Source organism: Berghia stephanieae, chromosome 3 (genome assembly GCF_034508935.2).
Source record: "Berghia stephanieae isolate SIO BIC M18660-M18661 chromosome 3, UCSD_Bste_1.3, whole genome shotgun sequence".
NCBI classification, from domain to species: Eukaryota; Metazoa; Mollusca; class Gastropoda; order Nudibranchia; family Aeolidiidae; genus Berghia; species Berghia stephanieae.
Window position 1 is genome coordinate 35,180,045 of NC_088362.1, and position 26,981 is coordinate 35,207,025.

General features: G+C 36.7%; 1 protein-coding gene and 1 long non-coding RNA gene across 3 annotated transcripts; one reads left to right on the forward strand and one right to left on the reverse strand.

Moving 5' to 3' along the window:
• On the forward strand, positions 1–26,490 carry LOC144967630 (flotillin-2-like). The gene is made up of 9 exons (XM_078905139.1): positions 1–197; positions 11,111–11,192; positions 12,456–12,670; positions 13,460–13,692; positions 18,010–18,129; positions 18,515–18,729; positions 20,206–20,389; positions 21,965–22,108; positions 23,368–26,490. The coding sequence occupies exons 1-9, from the start codon at positions 149–151 to the stop codon at positions 23,401–23,403; spliced, it is 1,278 nt and encodes a 425-aa protein (XP_078761265.1). The 5' UTR covers positions 1–148; the 3' UTR covers positions 23,404–26,490.
• On the reverse strand, positions 3,934–8,610 carry LOC144967629 (uncharacterized). Of its 2 annotated transcripts, none has more exons than XR_013644424.1 (3): positions 8,470–8,610; positions 7,704–7,851; positions 3,934–6,674 (listed from the first exon to the last, which is right to left on the reverse strand). It is a non-coding gene; the product is annotated as an uncharacterized LOC144967629 (long non-coding RNA). The 2 variants fall into 2 exon arrangements; XR_013644425.1 differs by lacking the exon at positions 8,470–8,610 and adding an exon at positions 8,220–8,409 and having other exon boundaries at positions 6,460–6,674.
• Positions 26,491–26,981: the final 491 nt, after the last annotated feature.

A 26,981-nucleotide genomic window follows, 5' to 3' on the forward strand; every position in this document is an offset into this window, starting at 1 on the left:
AACTTTCATATTACTTATCTGGCAAGTAGTTTTCTCTTATCTGTGTACTGTGTCGAAACCAGGAAATTTCGTTATTTTGCAATAACTTTACGCTAAAAAGCTCTTTTGATTATTATATTTCGAAACATTGCATTGAGGCTGGCCAAACATGGGTAACATTCATATTTGTGGCCCTAATGAGGCACTTGTGATTTCAGGTAATAATAATAATTAATCAATGTTGTCTATACTATACTCTCCATCAATCTCTCATTTCATTTCATTCTTCGCCATCGCCTAATCACTGAACTGATCACACCCAAAACTCACCCACTCCACAACACACACTCAATTTACAAACTGTTCTTATTGAATTGCCAACTGCTCTGTCCTAACGATGTAAAGAAACAAACGCAACTACTAATCAACCAATGCATTTATCTACATGACAATTGCTGACGATTCCCCCACTTCACTCATTCACTCCCACTCCCGGTCCCGGTACAGTACTCAGTACTCACAGAAACCGAACTAAGTACTGTGTCTGTGCTGTTGACTGTGACTGTTGTGTAAAAAAACTAAATGAAAATGAATGCGAATCTGTGTAAATAAATAAGGCTGTCATTATTCTCCGCCGGGCGGAAAATAGTCCTTTTTATTTTCCGCCGGGCGGAGAATAACAAATTTGCTTATTTTCCGCCGGGTTTTTCAAGTTGATCTTTGAGACGAAGAGGACTCCCATAATCTGACCTTCGTGGTGTAGTGTAAATAATCTGGTCGTTATTTGCTTAATTTTGTTAATTTGGAGAATAAAGGGAGTTGACTTAACTCTGCTCTTTCTCACTGCTAGTTGTGTGATTAGTTCTCACTAGTGTTGCTCAATCAGACTGCAAACGTTTGTGGGGAAGATTTTATGTCACTGATTATTGTGATAAGTTTATGTTGTTGTTGTTGTTTAGTGTTTTTTTTATGGTATGACTGTCGTGTCTCGATCAGGCTGTTGTGAGTAATCTTCATGTTGTGTTTGTTCACTGTCTCCCGCGTAAACGTGACGTCATCGTGTCTATCCTATAAAAGCTTGTGACACCCTTCATTCTTTTCTCTTCGACACCAAGCCTAATTCTAGATCTACTATTTTGCCTATCGTTTGTATCTGACAGATCCGATCCGCCATACTATGTTTTAGAATTAGACTGTACCGGGACGATTCCCGATGTGCTTTTATAGCATTTTTAACCGCCCATATATGTCCTCTACATATATGGAGAACGCTCACTTCGGTGGAGACTTTTTCTGAACTTTTTCCTTTATTTTACACATCGTGAACGAGATTGGGAAATCCGTTCACGACACGTTAAAGGTTACACATCGTCTGTACTGTGATGGGAACAAATAACCACTATGTGTCTATAGCGCTGGTGGTAGGGCCTCAGTGGGTACTCTACTGTGTGTCAAATACCCCCCCCCCCTCCCCATCATGGTAAGGATGCAGTTGCCTTTAGTAATAGAGCAGGCAGTAGGGACTCAGTGGCTAATATTATTGATAGGATGGTGGCTAATACTAATAGAACTGGTGGTAGTAGAGACTCATTGGCTAATACTGATAGAGCTGATGGTAAGGTCTCAGTGGACAATAGAGCTGGTAACAGGGACTCAGTGGCTAATAGGGCTGGTGGTAAGGACTCAGTGGCTAATAGAGCTGGTAGTAGGGACTCAGTGGACAATAGGGCTGGTGGTAGGGACTCAGTCGCTAATAGAGCTGGTAGTAGGGGCTCAGTGGACAATATGGCTGGTGGTAGGGACTCAGTCGCTAATAGAGCTGGTAGTAGGGACTCAGTGGACAGTAGGGCTGGTGGTTAGGACTCGGTAGACAATAGAGCTGGTAACAGGGACTCAGTGGCTAATAGTAATAGGGCTGGTGGTAAGGACTCAGTCGCTAATAGAGCTGGTAGTAGGGACTCAGTGGACAATAGGGCTGGTGGTAGGGACTCAGTGGACAATAGAGCTGGTAACAGGGACTCAGTGGCTAATAGGGCTGGTGGTAAGGACTCAGTCGCTAATAGAGCTGGTAGTAGGGACTCAGTGGACAATAGGGCTGGTGGTAGGGACTCAGTGGCTAATAGAGCTGGTAGTAGGGACTCAGTGGACAATATGGCTGGTGGTAGGGACTCAGTGGATAATAGGGCTGGTGGTAGGGACTCAGTGGCTAATAGAGCTGGTAGTAGGGACTCAGTGGACAATATGGCTGGTGGTAGGGACTCAGTGGCTAATAGAGCTGGTAGTAGGGACTCAGTGGACAATAGGGCTGGTGGTAGGGACTCAGTCGCTAATAGAGCTGGTAGTAGGGACTCAGTGGACAATATGGCTGGTGGTAGGGACTCAGTGGCTAATAGAGCTGGTAGTAGGGACTCAGTGGACAATAGGGCTGGTGGTAGGGACTCAGTCGCTAATAGAGCTGGTAGTAGGGACTCAGTGGACAATAGGGCTGGTGGTAAGGACTCAGTGGACAATAGAGCTGGTGGTAAGGACTCAGTTGGCTAATAGAGCTGGTGGTAGGTAAATAACAAAGTATTTGTTGCAATTCAATATTCTTTATTGATCAACAATACAGAAACAGGCTTAACTTAATATAGTACCTGTAAATAAACCCAAATATAATAGAACAGTTAGAATATCCTCTAGTAGGGACTCATTGGCTAATAGAGCTGATGATAAGGATCCAGTGGCTAATAGGGCTGGCTGTAGGGGCTCAGTGGACAATACCTGTGGTGGGGACCAGTCGCAGTGACTAATACTGTCATGGCAGTTTTTTTGCATCGCTTGCGGTCGCGTTGCTGGCCGCAAAACAAAAAAAAAAAAATGGCAAAAAAAATCCCTGATTTGCATGGCGGCCGCAAACTTTGCAATGTTTTGCACAAAAAAAAAAAAATAATAAATAAAATAAATAAATAAATTTTAAAATATTTAGTGGGGACCAGTGATGACAATCTGGGATTTTAGGATTTCTTCATAAATGTTCCGTTGTTTTTGTCATGTCAAACATTTTCTATGCCTTCTATCATTTTTGACACCTCTGCCCAGTTGCATGAATTTTGGCGACACTCCCTTATTTATGACGTTATCTAGACACACTGGCGTCAAATGTAAAAAGTAGCACAAGACACATGGTGGCCATAGATGAGAAGATGATCGAAAGGGAAAGGGATGGAGCAAATGGGTGTAGTTTAAATATTTGTGTACTTTTTAGCTGTAGCATGATATACATGTGACGATTTTATAAGTTTTTTAAGCGTCTTTTTAAAATTTTTCTTCTTTTTAATTTTGTTTTTGTTTGATTGTTCTGAATTTGTTAATAGAATTCATTACAACTTGTGTCTAATTATAACACAATTTAAAAAATAAATTAAAAAATCAATTCACAAAGTATTCTTGCATTCTCTCTCTCGCTTTCTCATGTCCATATTTGTCTCTCAGCCACCCTTCCTCTATCTTCATATTGTGTTTATAGATATTTGGTAATAGAGAGATAATATGTACATAATAGTAAGTTAGGCTGATCGATTTAAGAAATGATTGTTTAAATTTATAGGCTAATTTAAATTTGCTCTATAGATGGAATATGTTTTGCAATTGATTAAAGATTCTTATATCATCACAAGGTTGCAATAATACAGACACAAGTCGGGTTTGTTATGTAAAAACAAATACCTCCTTGTCTTTTGGCCAAAAATTTCCGCAATTTTTTTTCATTAATTTTTGCAAATTTTGCTGGGATTTTTAGCTTGCAAAATTTGGGATTTTTTTTGGCAAAAAACCGCCATGTCAGATATAGGGCTGGTGGTAGGGACTCAGTGACTAATAGGGCTGGGCTGGTGGTATGGACTCAGTGGCTAGCACGTCAGTGGGAGGGACTTAGTGGCTAACAGGGCTAGAGGTAGGACTCAGTGGCTTACACTAACAGGGCTAGTGGTAGGACTTAGTGGCTAACACAGACTAGGAGTCCTGTATTCTCTATGGCGGCTAACGGTACAGGGCTAGTGGTATGGATTCAGCGGCTAACAGGACTGGTGGTAAGGAATCAGTGGCGAGTGGTATTGGTATGGACTCAAAGGCCAATAGGGCTGGTGGTGAGGACTCAGTAGCCAATAGGCTAGAGGTAGGGACTCAGTGGCTAACAGTAGTGGTTTGTTTTGTTTTGTTTTTAAGGGTTTTACGGCGCTTGCAACACATTAAGGTCATATAAGCGCCAGTAAAAAGGAAGAAAATGGGATAGTAAAAAGTTCTAGAATTACAATTAAAGCACAAAAGAAAAGGTAAGACAAAGGGGAATTGGTTCAAATAGGGAACAGATGTAGATTCCAAGAGCACACCATCAAAGTACTTAGTTTGAGATCACCTAAAAGTCTCATCCAGACACAAGCACAGGTCCCAACTAAGAGGAACACACTCAAATGTTTATAAATCATATAATATAATATGTAAACTAAACATAATACAATTCATAACAGAGAGATGATTTACAAGGAAAAAAATATCATCTCCCAAAACTATAACTATACATTCGACTGTTTCCCTCTCAACCAAGGACTCCGACCAAGGTCAGGACAAAACCAAGCAATCTCACTCCAAGACAAGACAGAAAGCAATTGGAAAACAGATAAGAGGGGATAGAAGACACAGCAAGTACCTCCCTGCCCGCTATGGGAGGTAGGAACCCCACCCAGTAACAGTAGTGGTATGAACCCAGTGACTCACAGGACTGGTGGTACGGACTCAATGACTAATAGCGCTGGTGGTAGGGACTCAGTGTGTAATAGGCCTGATGATAGGTACTCAAGTATGTAATAGCACTGGAGATCAGAACTAAGCAGTCAACCTATATGTCACAACTGGCAGTGAATATATCTTATGAAAAAAAAAAATTATCTCACGTTAGAACGCACTACAGTCCACTTAAAACAAACCCTCATCTGAGCTAGGAAATATTTCACCTTAAAGGAGAACCTGTAGTCAAAAATCCATTTTTTATCGCAGTGCCAATATTGGTATTCCCCTGTTATTTCAGGTGGTAGGAGGTCTAATTTGATGATTAACACACATACACACACAAAAAAAAAAGAAAAAAGCTAAAAACAAATGTGTGGCTATGTGGTCTTATGGTATGACAGACGCTTTCGGGTCAGAAGGTCCTGGGTTCGAACCTCGCTCGGCGCATAGTTGAGTCCTTGGAAAAGGCTCTTTACTCACATTCTCTCAACATCCTCAGATGTAAAAGGAGTACCCGGCTGTTAACAGTATTGTCTTTGTCCAAAAAAATTGTAATATCGCATAACAAGCGTTGCTGTTGACCAGGGCCCCCTTGTAAAGCACTTTGAGCACATTTAGTGGATATTGCGCTATATAAAAAGCTCAATATATTTAAATGTCTTCAATGACACAGACAATATAGGCTAAAATGAGACCAACCCCACCCACCCCACAAAAAAAATAATTTCCGACACTGATGCACCGAAAACCAACGAAATCTTCCAAATTTACACACAATGTTCCCTACAAGAGCTACATCACGATGGAAAGGCTTAGCAAGTCTTGAAAAATATATTTAAAGAATTGTTTTTCGATTACGATTGAAAATTTGGCATGGAACAACAAGAAAAAATCCAATTTAAAAATTCATAAAACTACTAATTTTAGTTTAGCCCAAAACCAAATCCATCATGATGCAATACCCATCATACGAAAGATTCTGACCAAATTTGGTATACAATCTGATGGGAAACAATCCAGTTATGAATGTCAGAAAATCGAAAATGATATTTTGAGAAAAAAACAAAATGTCTTTATTAATTTGATAAACAAGCTAATTTTGCAGACAACGTCCATCAAAATTTCAAAGTATAATCAATATGGAACAAGAGAATAGTCAAATTTGTAAATTGATCAATTTCTGAAAAAAAAAATTGTCTAGAAAGAAATGCTGTACAATATTTTTTAATTTCGGCTGAAATTGTGGTGCGGATCGACAGGAAAAAAAATTAATTTATTAAATTAAAAAAACTTCTAAATTTTAATTTACCCCAAAATGTTTCCATCATGATGCAAAACACATCAAAAAAGATTCTGAATAAATTTGAAAATAATCTAAAGGAAAATGACATATATGGTTCTTAGAAAATCAGAAAATGACACAAAACAGAAATTTGAGAAAACACTTATTTGACATAAGCTGATCCATAAAATTTTAAAAATAATGACTATCATAGGACAAGAAAACACGAAAATTGTGTAGATTGATCTGTCTAAAAAATGTATAAATGATCCGCTAACCCATTCCCTAAGAAAATAAATGCTGAAAAATTTTAACACTATTGTGGTCAAATATGATTTATATCTTACGAATTCATCACTGTAATAAAAAAAACTAATATGATATGACGCACTACCCTCATGTTTTTATTTTTAAAATGCTGCATTGTGAGATAAGTATCTAATCAATTTGAACTACAAAATCAAATCTATTTGAGACCAAAAAAAAACCAGGTAAATGGCGAAAATAGATTTAGCTCCAAATCAAACGCAAATTGCTTTCGCAAACTCCCAGAAAATTTTTTTCTTTCGGCTCAATACAGGAAAATTCAACACCACTTGTTTGCAACCACTTTGTCTGATGTTCCACAAAGACGGTTGATCTTGCTCTGGTTTGAAAAATAGAAAAGAGGCATTTCGTTAGCAATTTTTGGAAAGGTCTATACAATCAAAATCATTGTCATAAATTGAATTTGTCAAAGACATACCAATTTTTTTTAAATGGCCATCATTCTCACCATCACCAACACAGTTGAAATTTCATTGGCTTTACCATACAGGACAAAACTCTTGACAACAAACTATCATTTAGATTAACGAGCATTTATACTCGAGCATGCAAATCTCGAAATCACGGAAATCTCAAACTTGGTACAATTCCCAGTTTTAATCCCTTTATTTCGTTCATATAGTGGACACTCCCTTGCGATCTGTTGAATTTTTTCCCCCACTAATTGATTGTGTTGAACTGACAGAGAAAAGGAAATTGCAGTCTCACTATCGACTCTCTACAGAGTTCATAATAATGGGGAGTTATCATTATAATTATAATACGAATTTTATCAAGACCACCCACATTTACCTCCCTCAAATCCTGTGTAAAATACTCAAATTGGAAAACTAAAAAACACGGAAATCTCGAACAAACAGGCATGGTCCCGACTTGTTCGAAATTCCCATGCTCGAGCGTACTGTATTGATCACCAATAACAGAGATGCCAACCTAGCCTTTTGAAAACCCATATTTTCAAGACCAAAAACCTGTATTTTAGGACAAAAACCTGTACTTACTGCGCCGTGCAGAAATCGATATCAACCCGAAAAGGTCGAATCGGACTTCGTTAACTCTTACTCGAAAAAGGGCAGTGAATTACTTATAGTTATATAGCAGTAGGCTGGGCAAGATTCGCAAAATTCAGTATCGATAATGAAAGCTCTTCTGCATGAAAACACTTTTCATGTTGTGATCGTAATTTCGTGGATTTTTCACTTCAACCAAATCCCGTATTTTTCATGATAAAACCGTGTGCCCGTACTTCGGAAGAAAAACCATACAGAACACGGGAAACCTGTACTGGTTGGCATCTCTGCAATAAAGATGTAATCTAATGAAGATTTCAAAACCGAACATTACTAACCAGTTTCAAAAAGTGCATGCAGATACTCTGCTCTGCTGGCACAGATGATGGTTTGCTGATTAATAAGATTGCCACAACACATCTTGAGCCAGCTATCTTTCTTGATTGTCAGGACACCAGTACCGTCAACTGGACTCTTTCATGTTAGCTGTCAATGAAAAAAAAAAAAAAAATTAAATTCACTGCAGTGAAAATGGCACATACCAATGTCATTGTTTAAGTTAATAATAATAATAATAATAATAATAATAATAATAATAATAATAATAATAATAATAATAATAATAATAATAATAATAATAAATAAATAAATAAATACATTTGTTAAAAAAGTAATGGTTAAAAATGATATCGTTTTTCATTACAGTATCTTATATCATTGTCATTATCATCATCATGAGGCATCTCAATTTCATTCCAAAGTTCTAAAAATTGTGTCACCGCTTCCACTGCTGCTGAAAACTGCCCAGTTGTTACAGTTAATTACAATGCACACAATCACACAGTTACACTTACACAGTATTAGAAGTAAAATCAACGAAGGATTAATCCATAAAGATCACATTGGAATGTAGAACACATGGCACACGTGACAGTCGGCAAGGCGTGTTGTTATTACAATACAATTACATTCTCATTCATTCATCTATCTCCTCATACTCATATCGCCATCAGCATTGCTCGATATACACTTCACTGTCCTGAGTCCGAGCCTTGTTAAAAACAAATACAAAAAAAACAAAAAGAAGAAAAGTCAAATTCTTACCTCTACAGAATCCTGACGAATAAAAATGGTATCAGTCTCAGTCTGCAATTGGTTAACTGCATTTTTGCAATTGTTGATAAGATGAAAAAGTGCTTGGAAATCGAGAGTCACAATCATTGACAATCGAACAAAACAGTCATGGCTTCGCGATTGGCGCCACGGTCGACCGGATGTGACCTTTGACACGACCGGGGGTCACAAGACCCAAGGATAATCCCGGCGGAGAATAAGAAAAAAGGGTTATTTTCCGCCCGGCGGAAAATACTCACTCCCAATAGAGCAGTAAAGTTAGGTGCCCCAAACGTAAACAATAACAAGTTGCTAGTGATTTCCGTTAGGGACCGGAATAATTTACGCACAATATAGGTCTCCCAATTTTGTAGTTTGAGTTGTAGGCAATACACTTTCAGTATTGAAAATATGTTTACATAAAAATCTAACAGTTACAGAATTAATAATAAAAGGCTAAATCATTATGAAAATCAGGCTGCGAATAATTCTCGTTTTGTTCACACCAGCGCAATAATTTGTTGTCTATAATATACTTCTCAATTCTGTTACATTTGATCAATTTTCGAGAATAATGTAACTTGATTCCCATAAAACCATCCACTAACAACATCATTTACAACTTTCATTGAATTGCAACTGTCTGTCCTACGATGTAAAGAAACATTTCTTGCACCTAACAACCAATATTTTATTACAGATATATTCTGTTCTATTATATTACTCATGGACCGGTACAGACTGTCAAGAACGGAACATGTACTGTTTGGCACTGTTCTGCTGACCTGTTGTTGTAACTAATGACAACTGAACTAATCTGTAAATAAATAAACAAGTACACTGACGAAAAATGTACGTTGTATCCGTTTGACTACTATACTGCTACTGAGTGACTACTGCTACTCTGGAAATAGGTTATAGGACTACGACATTTTTCCAAAAGAATATGAGGTATCTCGAAATGATAGAAAATTACCTAGAGAGGAAGCAGAAGATTAGGGAAATGAAAATGAAGACGATGAGACCAGGCGACAGGGAGGTGGGGTATTCATACTCGTTGATAGAAAGCTCACAGGTTTGAGCAAACAAAGTTCAAAACTGACTGTGAAATAATTTGGTAAGCGTTAAAATTCAAGGCCATAAAAACATCCTTGTTGGATCGTTCTACATGCCCCATCAAAACGAAACTGACATCGTAGAACTGCAAAAATCGCTTGAAATAATCAACTCAGAAAAAAATCCAAACCAAATTATTCTAACGGTAACAGGAGACTTTAACTGTCTACCATACAGATATTATTATTACTACTACTACTACTACTACTACTGCAACTACTACTACTACTACTACTACTACTACTACTACTACTACTACTACTACTACTACTACTACTACTACTACTAACTGCACGACTAGTACTGCAAAAACTAATACTACTACTACTAATACTACTTCTACCACTACTACTACTACTAGTACTACCACTACTATTACTACTACTACTACTACTACTAGTACTAGTACTACCACTACTACTACTGCTACTACTACGACTACTTCTACTTCTACTGCAGTCCACTCCAGATAATTGCAACTTTCGGTTAATCGCAACATTTCCCAAGAAACGAATTAATTTTATATAAAAGTCACTGGTTAATTGCAACAAACTTCAGTTAATCGCAATAGATTTTCGACCTCAAATGGAGGCAAATTCAAGGAATCAAACAAAATCTCATGATTAGATTTCATCATGGGTGAAATCATCAACTCTTTGAGACAAAAGGGGCCAGGCCTTTACAGTCCGGGTTTGTGCGGTCACCTGTGAGCATTAGATGTAAGGCAGGAGGGCTGGGAATGGTTTAGACAATAGGTAGACAATGACAGTTGGAGAGACTCAGCGATGATATCCTTTGTTCTGGGATTGGCAACTGTGCATTGTGACCAATGTGTTTGGTGAGAGTTTATTGTCTCTCATCATGGCTAATCTCTTTGACTCTTACAAATGTTGAGAACAAAAAGTGAAAGTGAATCCAATCTGAATAAGATGTTACCTTGCATCAAAGCTGATTTTGTTTGTCAAAATCTATACAGGGCTGCCATATATTTTTTATTCCAATCGAATTGCTCAGTCTGTGGTGGACTCAGAACAATGTTTACAACAACGGGTTTGAGTTTACCATATTTGTGTAAAATTTTGCAATAGCGGACAGGAAACTCAATTTCAGTTAAATGCAACTTCGGTTTATTGCAACATTTTCACTAATTCCAAGGTAATGCGATTATCCGGAGTGGACTGTACTACTACCACTACTACTAGATACTACTACTACTAGTATGTTTTGTATACAATACTTGGAGTGTCAGAAAATTGTCACATTTGTTACGATACCAGGAACATTTTTCTTAATCATATTTGTTTTGCACATCAAAATAAAATTTATGAAAAATCTTTGTTTTATCAAACTGGTTAGGCTACACAAATATATGATATCTAGGTACTTATTTCTCATGAGTTGAGTGCAAAAAGTTGTTCAATGTTGGTTAGGTATAGCATTTCTGGAAAAAAAAAAGATAATGAAAATGGTCGGCAAGGAGAGAGTTAAAGCAAAATTATTTTAAAATTTGTTTTAGGTGGATGTTGTGGTGCACAAGGCAGAAAATATGTCATTGGAAACTCTGCTTGGGCCTGGTGGCTTGTCACTGACACTCAGAGGTAAGTGAGTGAAGAATAAAAGTGCTTATTATATAAATATATATATATAATATATATATATATATATATATATATATATATATATATATATATATATATATATATATATATATATATAAATAATGTATTCAATAGATCAGAAAGGGATTCAATATATGTTATTTTATGTACTGCATTTTGAAATGGAAGCATTTTCATAGTTTGAAAGAAACTGCAATAAGAAATAGATTAAAAAATCAAAAAGAACAAAATAAAAATAAAAAACCCAACAAAATTCAAATAATAATAATAAAAAAAATAATAATAATAATAATAATAATATATAATAATATAATAATAATAATAATAATAATAATAATAATAATAATATCATTATTAATTGATGTCATTTATTATATATATCTTTGAATACACGGTTGCTAAACAGGACAATGACAATGATTACATATAATGATTATTGTAGTTTCTCCTCCTTTCATGACCATGAAAATGAGACACTGCAGAAGAGCAGGCTTTATTTTTTACTAATATTGAAAATAAAAGGATTTATCTGGGAGGTCATGACCCTCAAACCAGTAGAATGGAAGTATACACGGAAACACCAGAGGATGTCCTAGTCATGACATGAGTAGTTCAGTGTAAAATTAATCATCAGGCCACCAAAAGACGAGCCTTTTACTTTTAAGTTATAATGCTAAATTTTAAAAAAATATCCTGTTCTAATATTCCAGTTATAAAAGAAAAAGACGAAAGACACATTTTTTTGGTCCACAAAGTAAGACAAGTTGTCTTGCAAACTTCAAGTGCATTCATGTATAGATAAAAGAGCTGGGTTAATTTTTTTTAAAAGTCCAGAGCGTGATGTGTATGTGTGTGTGTTTTGTAAAAAGCGCATAGAGTCTACATATAAATCTAAGCGCTATATATGAGTTATTATTATTATTAATAATATTATAAGGCCCATCAGAGTTTATCCCCATTTTCTATAGTAGAAAATGGACAATTGCTACCCTTTCGACTAGGACTCAAGTCTATCACAAAGTATTATCCAACAGACCTAACAGACCCAGTTACACAATTATTGCTGGGTCGACAGGGGGGTCAGAAAAAAAAAATCTAGACTGCACCTATGATAGATCCTTGTCCCTTTTGTGTGTGAAGTGAATGCTCTGACAGCTGAACCATCAGGACTCCTTCAGGCTTAATGGCTTCATTTTTATTTTTCATTATTTATTTCTATGTATTAAAAAAAAACAACAACAGAATTTCTCTGGAGGTCATGACCTTGAACCCACAGTGTGAAAGCGTGGAAACGTCAGAGGGTGTGCCAGTCACGGTGACAGGAGTAGCCCAGTGTAAAATCATCAGGTCTCCTGAAATCCTAAAGAAAGCTTGTGAACAGTTCCTTGGGAAATCCACGCAGCATATTGAACATGTCATCCTTCAGACACTTGAGGGTCATTTGAGAGCCATTCTGGGTAAGTATTGTTGAAGAGGGGAATGCCAAAAAAAGAAAAAGCATAATAAAAACTTGAACTCTTTCATAGTGCATTATGTACTTTATGTGCTGAAAGTTCTTTACAAAAGGTCTTAAGTCAGTTGCAACATTTAACCATAAGGCACCATCTGCAAGGTCAATTCTGTAAATGTTATCACCCATTTACTCATTTTTCATCTGTGTAGTGAAAGAGTGAGTAAAAAGCCTTTTCCAAGGACTCAACTTTGCACTGCCCACAGCGGTACTCAAATCAGGGACTTAGGGGTTCGAAGGCTAGTATTGGGCTAGTATTGTATACATACATAAGCTTCACAATATTGAGAATTATTTCCCCTTTCTACAATAGTTTCCAAGAAAGAAATGAACTAAAATTAAAAAGTTAATAATGTCAAAGTGACCAAAGAAATGAGATTATAGGAGAAAAAAAAACCCCAACTCACTTTGCTAAAAACACTAAAGTGGTCCTTTGTAGCCTTTAGGCCCATATAGTTGGAGTTTATTCCAGTTTCAACGGCCTGAAATGGACAATAGCAACTGTTTAATACCCTCTGGATAGGACACTTGTGTGAAGCGGGGGCTCTACCAACTAAGCTAAAACCTCCCCCCCCCCCCCCCCCCCCCCCTCTCCCCCTTCCCTTTGCTAAATGAAGCTGTTGATTTCAAATTTTATAAGTAAAGTTTCCAATTTTATATCAAGCATCAGGTATGATCCGGACATAATACTGCTCTTAGGTGGTTTGTCACATTATACGTGATATTTTTCTTACAGGTACTTTGAGTGTTGAAGCCATCTACCAGGACAGGGACCAGTTTGCCTCCCTTGTCCGTGAAATGGCTGCCCCAGATGTCATCAAGATGGGCATTGAGATTCTCAGCTTCACCATCAAGGACATTTACGACAACGTGGAGTACCTTTCCTCCCTGGGAAGAGCCCAGACAGCCAACGTGAAGAGAGACGCTGATATCGGTGTGGCTGAAGCCAACAGGGATGCTGGCATTAGGGTATTAAAAAATGATAAAATGAAAATAAATAATATTCCCAATATTCATCCCCATGGGGAATTTTTTTTTTGTAGGTCTATTCCAGACTGGAATAACCCAGGTGACTTGATCAAGACCACACAGGTAGTCGAACTCTGTACCTTTTGGGTTAGAAGCATAGGCCGTACTACTAGGCCATGCTGACCCAAATTTTGTATTCGTCATTTTCTGTTCAATGTTTGTTTGCCATGATAATGGAACTGCATTGCGCGACTCTGTGGTCTAGTGGTATGATACTCGCCTTCGGAGTAGAATGTCCAGGCTTCACGTCCCACTCTGAGTGGCACATAGTTAAGTCTTTGGAAAAGGCTCTTTACTCGCATCTCTTACCATATTCAGTTTTAAAATGAGTATACAGCTGTAAACAGTGTTATCTCGGAAAAAATATTTTATGATTGCCTATCAGACGTTATGTCTTGTCCTAAATGTTGTCTTGCTGTTGGCTAGGGACCCCTTGTTAATTGGATATTGTGCAGTATGAATGTCCAACTATTGTCTTTGTTTCATGCCCAAAAGTACAGAGTTTTGTCTTCTTGCTGTGCAGTATGGTCGTAAGCAAGTCACCTCCTCCAAGATTCGCTGCAACTGATGCCTGGGTTATTCCAGTCTTCCCTTGGAATAGACCTTAAATAGAACAAACCCTTCAGGGATGAAGAAAAAGAATTTTATTGATTGTAAATTATTAATTTATTATAATGCAAAGAAGAGTTCATGGTGGAAAATAAAGCATTCACTCGTGAAGAATATGAGTATTAAATTGTCCCAACTATCGATTATCCGATGTGTTGTAATGGTAGAGCCTTTACCTTTACCAGTAATCAAGAGGTCAGGCTGGGTGGGGTTCCTGACCTCCCATAGTGGGCAGGGAGGTACTTACTGTGTTTTCTATCCCCCTATATCTGTTTTCCAACTTGCTTTCTGTCTTTGTCTTGGAATGAGATTACTTGGTTTTCTCCTGCCGGATACCCTGGCTGAGAGGGAAACAGTCACATGTATAGTTATTGTTTTGGGAGATGATATGTTTTTCCTTGTAAATCATCTCTGTGTTATTTATTATTATTATATATTTTTTGTTTTGAATTTATAATGTAAGCATTTGAGTGTATTCCTTTTTTTTGTGGGGGGGGGGGGGGGGGGGGGGGACCTGTGCTCGTGTCTGGATGAGACTTTTAGACGATGTCAAACTAAGTACATCGAAGGTATGCTCTTGGAATCTACACCAATTCCCTATTTGTACCATTCCCATTTGTCTTACATTTTCTTGGGTGCTTTAATTGTAATTCTAGAACTTTTCACTATCCTATATTCTCCCTTTTTACTGGCGCTGATATGACTTAAATGTGTTGCAAGGGCCGTAAAACCCTTAAAAACAAACAAACAAGAGGTCAGGGTTTGATACCTAGATAAGGCAGGCTGATTTTTTCTAGTATTTTAAAAATCTGCTTTGTCTGCCACAATTACAATACCCATCATAAGACGTTTTTACTTATATCTTGATATCCAACTAACTCATCATCGTCATCACCATTGCCTTTTTCACCCTGGGTCAGGGTATAGGCCACAGACAAAGAGTTTCCATCCATCTCTATCTTGAGCTAACTTCTTTATCTCGTTCCATGTCTTATCACTTTTCTGTATATCAGCTTCTTTAACTCTTCTCCATGTTCCCCATAACCTTCCCCTTGATCTTCTGCCCTGAGACTCCAGTCCAATTCTTTCTTTGTTATTGTGGAGTCTTTCTTTCAAACTACAATAGTGAAAAGGCTTGCATTGTTCTAAATACATTCAATATATCTCTACAGGAATTTTTTTGTAGGGAGAAATTAGTATATAGAAAACCTTTTGTAACCAGCATAACCGGTAGAATTTACCTCTGAACCTAATGCAGTGATGCCAAAACTCCGGTTTCACCGGAAAAAATTCCGGTCTGGAGCAAAAAATTCCCGGCTCCGGGCAACTTCCGTCAAATTCCGGTGAGGTCAATTTGTTCCAAGGATACCCCTCCCCCCTCCCTTTCCAACTACCACATCATCATCATTGCCACTAGTATTACAACCATCGTCACTACCACTACTACTGCAACCACCACCACATCATCATTACTACCACTACTACCACCGCCACCACATCACCATCAGTACCACAACTACTACTACTACTACTGCAACCACCACCACCACATCATCATCCACAACTACCATCACCATTACAATCACCACCCCCACATCATCATCACTACCACTACTACTACAACCACCACTATCACATCATCACCACTACTACTACACCACCACCGCCACATCATCATCATCATCACTACCACTACTACCACAACCACCACCACCACATCATCATCACTACCACTACTACCACAACCACCAGCATCACATCATCACTACCACTACTACTACAACCACCACCACCACTACATCGTCATTACCACTACTACCACAACCACCTCCACCACATCATTACTGCCACTACTACTACAACCACCACAACCACATCATCATTACTGCTACTACTACAACCACCACCTTCACATCATCATCACTGCAACTACCACTACTACTACAACCACCACCACCACATCATCACTACCACTACAATACCACCACCACCACCACTACATCATCATTACCATTACTACTACAACCACCACCACCACATCATCATCACTACCACTTCTACTTTAACCACCACCATTACATCATTACTACCACTACTACTACAGCCACCACAACCACATCATCATTACTGCTACTTCTACAACCACCACCACATCACCACATCATCACTACCACTACTGCAACCACCACCACCACATCATCATCACTGCAACTACCACTACTACTACAACCACCACCACCACTTCATCACCACTACCACTACTACTACAACCATCACCACATCATCATCACTACCACTACTACTACAACCACCACCACCACTACATCGTCATTGCCACTACTACTACAACCACCACCACCACATCATCATTACCACTACTACTACAACCACCACCATTACATCATTACTACCCCTACTACTACAGCCACCACAACCACATCATCATTACTGCTACTTCTACAACCACCACCACCACCACATCATCACTACCACTACTGCAACCACCACCACCACCACATCATCATCACTGCAACTACCACTACTAGTACAAATACCACCACCACATCATCACTACCACTACTACTACAATACCACCACCACCACCACCACCACCACATCATCACTACCACTACTACTACAATACCACCATCACATCATCATCACTACCACTACTACTGCAACCACCACTACAGCATCATCATCACTATCATTTGTAATACAACCACCATCACCACCACATCATCATCACTCCACCACTACTACAACCACCACCACAACATCATCGATACCACTACTACTACAAGCACCACCACCACCTCATCTTCATCACTACCACCACTACTACTACTACAACCACCACGACATCATCACTACCACTGCTACTACAACCACCACCACCACATCATCACTACCACTACTACTACTACAACCACCACAACTACATCGTCATCACTACCACTACTACTACTACTACTACTACTACTACTACTACTACTACTACTACTACTACTACTACTACTACTACTACAACCACTACAACATCATCATCACTACCACTACTAATACAACCACCACTACCACATCATCACTACTATTTGTATTACAACCACCATCACCACCACATCAACATCACTACCACCACTAATACAACCACCACCACATCATTATCACTACCACTACTACTTCAACCACCAGCACCACCACCATATCATCATCACTACCACTAACAACAACAACCACTATCACATCTTCATCATCACTACCATTTTTACTACAACCACCAACACCACATCATCCTCACTACCACCAGTACTACAATCTCTACCATTAGGTTTTGGCGCTCTACTTCATTTGAAATAAGGAAACTTTGGGATTGTATTTGGCAATGTGTTTATGTATCATAATATAATTCTAATCAGTTATCTATTTAGAACTATACAATATGTAAACACAATACCATTCCAATTCCTTTTTCTTGTGTGTGTAAATTCCTCTTTCGGCATTAAAATTCCTACAAGTGGTATCTGAAACTCCTGTGAGCCAAATTTAAAGTTGGCGTCTCTGCTAATGGAAATAATATCAGCTACCATTTTGTTTGATAAAGAAGACTAAATAAATATCAAACTGGGGTTATTTTGTCATTTGTAGGAGGCAGAGTGTGAAAAACTGAGAATGGATGCGAAATATGCTGCAGACGCCAAGATTGCTGATTCTTCAAGGGAATTCCAGATGCAAAAGGCCAATTTCGACATGGAGGTCAATGCAAGGGTAAGTTGTATTATTTATTTGGTTTCACTTCCTTGCTGTTAGGAGTAGGAGCTAAGACTTCTATAACATCTCTTTGAATGCTCCTCTTTCGATTGAAACATTTGGTTGGAATGTTGGCCCAACGTCCTATTACTAGCCAACATGTGCCAAATTTCTGTCGTCTGGCTTGATTTTAAGTGATGTATCGATGTTTTTCTTGTTTTTGTTATTGGCTGATGAAGGGTTTTGAGCCCAAAACTTTCTGTGTTTGGTATTTTGTTCTTTTTTCAAGGCTGTCATATTCATTTTTGCTCATTATTCCATTTTATGGTTCTTATTTATTTCAACATGTGCATTAAAATTGTAAAATGGAAATTGAATACACTTTCAAACACGATATTTACAGAAAGCTGAAGCTGAATTGGCCTACGAGCTGCAAGCAGCAAAAGAGAAGCAACAAATCAGAAGTGAGGAGATGGAGATTGAAGTCGTGGAGAGGAGGAAGCAGATTGATGTGGAGGAGAAGGAAATCATGAGGAAGGAGAAGGAATTGATAGCCACTGTCAAGAGACCTGCCGAGGCTCAAGCCTACAAGATTAATCAAGTAGCAGAGGGTCAAAGGTAAGACTCGTATCGTTTCTAATTTTAGGCCATTATCACTCTTCAACTAATGATGCATTGTGTCTATAGATATATTGAGTTAAGCTGTCCATTGAAAATGCTTTATTTTGGCATGTGACAAAACTACTCGCCTCTATTGTCTATTTGTGAGGTTATGTGATCTAAGGGTATGACAGTCGCCTTTGGACCAGAAGGTTCAGGGTTTGAATCCTTGGAAAAGGCTCTTTACTCACATTCTCTCACCATATTCAGATTCAAAATGAGTACCTGCTGTTAACAACATTGTCTCTGTTGGGGAAAAAATGTAATCTCACTTAACAGGCGTTTTGTCTTGTCCTACATGTTAAGTTTTGTTCTTGGCTAAGGGACCTCTTATAAAGTGCCGTGAGCACGTTAAGTGGATTTTTGCTGTAATTATTATTAGACAATTATGTTGTCAATAGTTTTTAAAAAAATTTACTGAATTTTGAGTTTTCCCTGCTAGAATGGTTTATGACTGATGCATTCAATAAGCTTGTGTAAGGACATTTTTAAAAAATGGACTTATCCTTAAATGCTTGGTTGCTTTTTAATCAATCAATTAATGTTTTGTTTTGTTTTTTCTTGTTTTATTTTGTTTTTTTTTGATTGTCATCAGCCAATGATCTATTAATTTTCCAAATTCAGGATTTTCTTGAAAGTGTTGTTGCTTACTCCTTCATAATCTTCAAATAAAGTGACTGAGTTTTACTATCAATGTGAAAATATGAAAGAAAATGGGAGAAAAAAAAGTGCTTTTATGATAATTTGTAGCGAATCTTTAAAAAGTATAATAAAGTAAGCACTCTTCTATAACGCTGAATGCCGAAACCTCAAAGTGCTCTACAACATCACTGAACAAACCATAAACACACAACAGGCCAAAAGACCCATACAACTAACTGTATAAGTTTTGCAATTTAAGATAAAAAGTGACATTAAACAAATGAGGACTAAAAGTAAAACAAATAATTAACTCATCAAGCTGAAAACATCTACGATAAAGGTGTCAAAGGTCTCAATATTGCTCAGAGGTTTGATACCATAGCTATGCTGTTCCATAAGGTGAAAGTATTTGGGGAAAATGGGTAAAGATAATTGTCTTATAAAACATATTCTAGACAGAGACAATATATTTTCATTAGGTTTATTATAAAGTGTCATCGGATGCTGGAAACATCTTTGCTGCAATGAATTTGACATAATAATGATAATGGATAATACATTACAATCTAAATTTTGTTAAATCTCAAGAAATCACAACACAGTTAAGATTAACAATTTTCTGATTTCTGGACTTTATAAAAGTTTGGACTGTTCTTAACAATATGCCTATTTAAAGTATATTTTAAGCCTTAACATCTTTTTAAACAAATTATTTGATTTATAATGATGAAATGAGGATAGCACTATTATTATCTAATCTTTGAGTACCTAAATAAAATTTTATGGTTTCAGGTTCCAGACAGTTGAAGCTGCCAGAGCTGATGCAGAAAAGATCCGTCTCCTGGGAGGAGCAGAAGCTGCAGCCATTGAAGCTGTTGGAAAAGCTGAGGCTGAGAGAATGAGACTGAAGGCATCGGCCTATAAACAGTATGGAGAAGCTGCCATGTTGAATCTTGTGATGGAAACCTTGCCCAAGGTATCATAATATTTAAAATCTTATTTTTTATGACTCACTGTCTCATGCCTCAAATCTGTGTTAGGTCGGGATGAACTTTCAAGGATGCCCTTTTTCCGACTAAAGCAGACACGCTTATTACGACAAATTAATAGAATTACAAAAGTTTGGGTCCAATGTCAGAACTTTATGAGCATCTTCATGTCATTAGAACTTGCTGATAATGAAAGTTGATGCCAGACTACGCAATTTTAAGGATTTTGAGGTGTTATTTAATCCCTTTGATTTTTAAAGTTAATTATAGCGACTACATAGAAAATCTTCTGAAAATTAAGAATTTTAATATTTTCAAGTGGTCAGGTCTGGGCTAAAGCCACACGGTCGACTTTTAAAAAATCTTCCAACTGACCTTGACAGTATTGGTGAGTTGTTTTTTTTTTTAAGATGAAAGTATTGGTTGATTAAAGGCAATGTTTACAGGGAAGCCAGATGGATGTGTATCCTTTTCTATGATTTAAGGGTGATACCGTTTGATGAAAATAAGCTTTGTAGGAAATGTTTTCATATATTGCTCATTGCAAGAAAAATGTTCAGGTTTTATTTTTTTCATTTTGGCATAGGGCATCCCTGTCATTTGTGCATGCAGTTGAATTAATCACCAAAAATACTAAATTTGGGGTTAATTTCATTTTGTCATTATGATAAGTAATTGCATGCAGTTTTTTTACATTGCAAAAGAGTTCATATTTCTTTTTCTTCTTCTTCCATTAAGGCCAAAGCTTCAGGCTGAAGATTGTTTGGCTATCTTTTCAGTAATAAGGATTTTAGATGGAAGCAGGAAGCGATTTTTTGAAGTCATCAGTCGAAAGGGCTTGTTTATAAGTGGTTGGTAGGGAGTTCCAAAGTTGGATGGTGGAGGGGAAGAAAGAGTAAAGGTGATGGTCTTGAGTGGGGATTTCAAAATGAAATGCTGAGTTTCTTGTTTTGTTGTTCCGTTTCATTTGGCTAGTTGGAATTTCTATTGTTTCACTTTTCGGGGTTCAGTTCATCTCGACTTTATAATGCTTTGATAGAGCGAGTCATTTATGTGTGTGTCCTCTGATTTTAAACTTTATTTTGCGGTTATTTCAATTTCATGTCAACTGTTTTAGCAGAACCCCTTAATTATTCCATCATGTGATTTACCTTACACAAACTTTTGGGCAGTGTCATACTGGTGTTTTATTGTTTTAACCCTGCTTCTCCATTATTGCCATTATATGATGTCGTCCTTCAGAGCCATTAGGCCCTTGGAGCCGGAGTTTATCCCAGTTTCTGTAACGTGAAACAGACAATAGCAATTTCTTGCTATCCTTTGGATAGGAGGCTAGTCTATCGCAAAGTACTTTGCACCAGGTCTAAGAGACAGAACAGCCCATTCACTGTTGGGTAGACAGGGGGGGGGGGGTCAGAAAAAAATTGGGACTGCACCTGGGACTGATTTTGTGTGTTAGCGAGAGACCTCTACCAACTGAGCTATTGGGATGTTATCGTCTTGAAATTATGCTCATATCTGTCAAATATTTCACTCATAACATTTGTTGTTTTTTTTTTCAGATTGCTGCCGAAGTGGCTGCTCCACTGTCAAAGACAGATGAGATTGTTTTGTTAGGGGATGACCGTGTGACTAGCGAGGTAAATCGCTTGGTCAGTCAGCTTCCACCAGCTGTGCAGGCTCTCACTGGTGTTGACTTATCGAAGGTGAGTTGATTATTAGCCATGTTTCTCTTGCCGCAATTTTCTTAATGATTCCATTAATGATTTTCAAGCATTCACAGACATTCATGAGAACAGATCACAAATGTATAACTTTGTCATGTGAATTTTAGTATCAATATTGATTATTGTTAATCATGAAGCCCTGAATATCACGGAGGCACTGTTCTCATGGGAGCCAGTGTCCCTGGGGATGAAAATGTATACAAAAGACAAACAGAGGGCAAAATAACTGAGTGGATTATGCTTACACCTGGGGAATCTGGTTCCATTCCCCATTGTGGATATCTAATCTCTCATCTTTTTTTTCCTTGGACAAAAAACTTACCACCCATTGCTCTGTTTATAGCACTGTATTGTGGCTAGGGTTTTGGTTATCTGGGTAATTTTTCGAGCTAACCCCTAAAAAAACATTTCCCCTGAGGGTGAGTGAAACGAATTTTATTTATTTTATTCTGTTACTTATTTAATCAATTACTCTCACGCCTCGACCATTGCAATTCACTGCTTATGGACCTACCTGACAAGAAAGTTGATAAGACTCAAAAAGGTACAGAACAGGGCTGCCAGAATGGTCCTGAAGATTGGTCGACAAAAAACAGGCGTGAAAACTGTCCTCAGAACACTTCACTGGCTGCCAGTTCGAATCCAAAATTACCCCTTTTTGCTTCAACACACTAAATTCCCGATCTTCCAGCTACATTCCAGAATTTGTCCCCTACTCCCCAATTCATCAGCTTAGGTTATTGGATATCTGGCTACTAAAAGTGCCAAAAACACGGCTTATTAATTTTGGGGATAGATATTTCTATAAATCAGGACCTTCTATTTGGAACTCGCTTCCTTTGTCAGTATGGCTTGCAAGCAGTGTCAAGGATTTTAAGAAAAAGCTGAAAACTTACCTTTTCCAGAATTTTTATCGTAGATGTTTTCTGCCCGATGAGTTAATTACTTCTTTTATTTTTAGTTCTCTATTGTTGAATTTCAGTTTTTATTTTATTTTGTAAAGCTGTAATAGTTGTTGTGTGGGCCCTCTTGGCATGGTGCGTGTTTACAGTTTGTCTAGTGATATTGTAAAGCGCTTTTGAGGTTTAGCGCTACAGAAGAGTACTTTATTATTATTGTTACTATAGAATAAACAATATAATTAGCTTTAAATACTACTGTTGATTGGATTTTAAAAGTACTGTGAAGAGAAATGGGTAAAAACAACCCCAAAAACTTTTTCTCTCCTTCTTTCGCAGGTGCTTGAGAAGATACCTGGAGCAGAGCGGGCCTAAACGTGTCCATCTGTCTATACCGAACAAGGCAAGCTAGGTCATGGGAACACCTGTAACAAAAGCATTGACTTTACTAAAGTCAAGACCAGATATGCCTTCTTTTAAAAAAACAATAACATCATCACAACTTGCTTTTTTCAAAAGATGAATTTTTCATTTAAATCCTCCTATCTTACTTACCGGTTACCATTTTAATGTCATTAAACAACTTATTACATGTCATGTCCAATGATATCCACTTATTTTATATTTATATATTTCTTATATTTTCACTATAAAAATATTATAATAAAAGTTGTTTATAATGACTGTATGTAGGGTGTTTTTATCATCTCCTCTATATGGGAGTTATTCGTATCGAGGGGCGACCGACTCTTAACTGATAATAATAAATAACATTTATATAGCAGTATACCTTAATTTCAACTGGCTCTAGGCGCTTTATATACATAAGGTAAATAAACATAATGAAAAATAAAAACAGCAATTTCAAGTGCTATGTCCAGTAATTTATTTACTTATTTTTTTTTTTTTTTAGCATGTCTTACTCTTGTGACCAACAAAGACTAACCACAATCTCTTTTTATTGGCTTGAACAGTTATGTGAGCTAAACACACATGACAAATGCTATTGCAGAAGGTGCACTTTTTTTTTCTAAAAATTGTTTTTCCTCAAAATCACCTCTGTGGAACTAACACAGTCAAGAGTCGGGACTCCTTCTTTATATAATATTATGTTATCATGTGTTGTGTTATTTGTTCATTGTTTAACTCACTATAAAGATGTCATGTCTGTGTTGAATATATGCTAAATCATCATTGGATATTTGTTCTGTTTATTTGTTGTATTGTTGGTTTTTAAAACAATCATTATTTTTATTTTATTTTTCGCTTGTGTATGCAATTTCTTTTTCTTTTCATTTTATTTCCTCGCTCTATAAAAAATGTATTTCTCTATTTTTTAAAATGTTTTTTCTTTTGTTTTAAAAAAAATTCATTTGGTTTTCACACGTATGTTTTTAAAAAAACATTTTCATGATTCTGGTTATGAAAATGTTTTACAATCATAGAGGTATAAAATGCTCAATTCTATGTATTTTTTGTATGTTATAACAACGGCTTTAGAATTTAGACTGTGCAATCTTTTGTTGATTTGATACCAAGCTGCTAGAAGCTGTGGACTGTAAAAAGTAACAAACAAAGATGAATATAACAGCTTCAAAAAAGAACAAAAATACCAAACACGGAACGTTTAGTGCTCACAACCCTTCTTCAGCCAACAACAAAAAGCAAAGTAAACATAAAAACCAGATCGACGATACAGGGGCTTGAGCCCGAAACAGTCTGTTTGGCTTTTTTTTTTTTTTTAAGCTGTTAAATTAATTTTTGTATATTACTTTGGTTGATTTGTCACTTTTAATAATAATGTGACTTTATCAATCAGTTGATTTGTTGGGGTCCCCCCCCCCCTCCCTTGATCATTTTAATGCCAGTATTCAATCTTTTGATCCATTAAAAATGTCATTGTTTTGTGCCTGAATGCCTTTAAAAAAAATTATTATTGATCTTAAGTACAAGATATTAAACTTGTGTTAGTGATTGCTTAGGTTGTTTTTTTCTTTTTAAAATTTATAAATTTCGTTTCTCGTCTGATTTTCTTTACATTCTATTTGATTGGGGTTTTTTTTTAATACATATATTCTTATAGAGTTTCATGTTAAATCTTAACAAGGGAGTTTTTCACCTACTTTTTGGTCATAGAAATGGAAGTAGATATTTAAAGGTTTTATAGTTATCACTGACAATAGAATTAAGCTTGAACGTATAAACACGTTTTTTTATTTTATTACTTTTTTAAAAAACTCAAAATGAAATCTTGGATGTTATGTCTGTTTTTAATTTGATAATTATTGTTTTTTCCCTTCTGTACATTGGTATGTTGTTATATTTCAGTTTGTTGCAATTTTTCCATCTATAAGATACGCCTTAGGATGAATGGAAAACAAAATTATAATATGCTTACTTTTGGACTTTGTACTTAACAGCAACGTCAGTCTATTGAAAAAACACTCCAAGAAGCGTACAGAATCTCAAAACATTACACATTGATTAGAGGTGTTATATTAGTATTGAAAAAGAAAGGTAAACGAGACGTGTATCATTGACATCTAAAATGGTTGTGGACTAATATAGTGTTGATATTTTTTCTTCCCCCCGCGTTTTGTTACTCTTTCTATTTCCCCATCTTTTTTTTTTTTTTGTTTTCTTCTCCTGTTGTGCATGCAGAGAATATTAGTCAGGATTATACAGGAGCTTTTGTTTTACACTCAGAGACACAAGAAACAATATAAAGTCACGAAAAAAGCAGTTTTCCACTGCCACGTTATTTTACTATTATGGTTTTATCCCCGTTATATTTCTCAGTTTGGTTATTCAAGAAGTTTTAAAGTTTCATTACTGTGTGTTACTGAATTTTTATGTGATGAATGTGTTGACATGGTAGATTAGTTATTGTATTTCAAAATTCTTATTTAAAAACATAAAAATGGATAAAAATATTTATTTTTTTTTATCTTGTAAATAATTTACAATTATGAATATGTTGTACCATTTTGTGTGAATTGTTTTGATTTTTATTAAAAGTATTGAAACAAAACTCTTGATTGAGCCCATCTGCTTAATAAAAAAAGAACTTTATTGTTCAAAGAAATGGAAATTCATTTTGGTTCACGTTAGGCTATGTATGCATGTTTTATAAATAGTAAATTCTCTTAGATATGACTCTGCTTCAACTCAACTAGTATGTAGGCCTATCCCTGTTTGAATCTCTGTGCATGATCCTGTCTTCAATGCTATAACTTTGTCAAATCAAATGATCATGATTTTTTTTTTTCTGTAAGTCTGCATTCATATCTTCTTCTATTTAGAACATACCTCGTTCATCAACATTCATTATCTAAAATTTTCTATACCTATTGTCATTATTGCTTTATATATTTATTTATTTATTATTATTATTATTTTTGGTATTAGCACATATGTATAGATGTGTGATCTGTCAATAAAACATTTTTTTAAAAATCGAAATTATTAGTATGAGTTGAATGTACTCAAATATTTTTTCCTATGGGTGGTCCTGGGTCAGTGGACTTTGGAATAGACACTAGCCTCTTTCTCTGAGTGGGGTTCCTGATCTCTCATAGTGGGCAGGGAAGCACTTACTGTATCTTCTATCCCACTATATCTGTTTTCCAACATGCTTTCTGTCTTTGTTTGTTTTGTTTTTAAGGGTTTTACAGCGCTTTCAACACATTTAGCTGGATGGGGTTCCTGACCTCCCATAGTGGACAGGGGGGTACATACTGTGTCTTCTATCCCCTTATATCTGTTTTCCAACATGCTTTCTGTCTCTGTCTTGGAATGAGATTACTTGGTTTTGTCCTGGCCCTGGCCGGAGTCCTAGCTGGAAGGGAAACAGTCAAATGCATAGTTATTGTTTTGGGAGATATTTTTTTCATAGTACATCATCTCTCTGTTATGTATTATTATATTTGTTGTTTTGAATGTATAATGTAAGC

What these genes read in the sequence shown, in the direction of transcription:
- LOC144967630 (XM_078905139.1), top strand. Translation starts at nt 149, where the DNA reads ATGGGTAACATTCATATTTGTGGCCCTAATGAGGCACTTGTGATTTCA. An exon ending in ACATGGAGGTCAATGCAAGG is followed by an intron (nt 18,130 to 18,514) that starts GTAAGTTGTATT and finishes CGATATTTACAG; the next exon opens with AAAGCTGAAGCTGAATTGGC. An exon ending in CTGGTGTTGACTTATCGAAG is followed by an intron (nt 22,109 to 23,367) that starts GTGAGTTGATTA and finishes CTTCTTTCGCAG; the next exon opens with GTGCTTGAGAAGATACCTGG.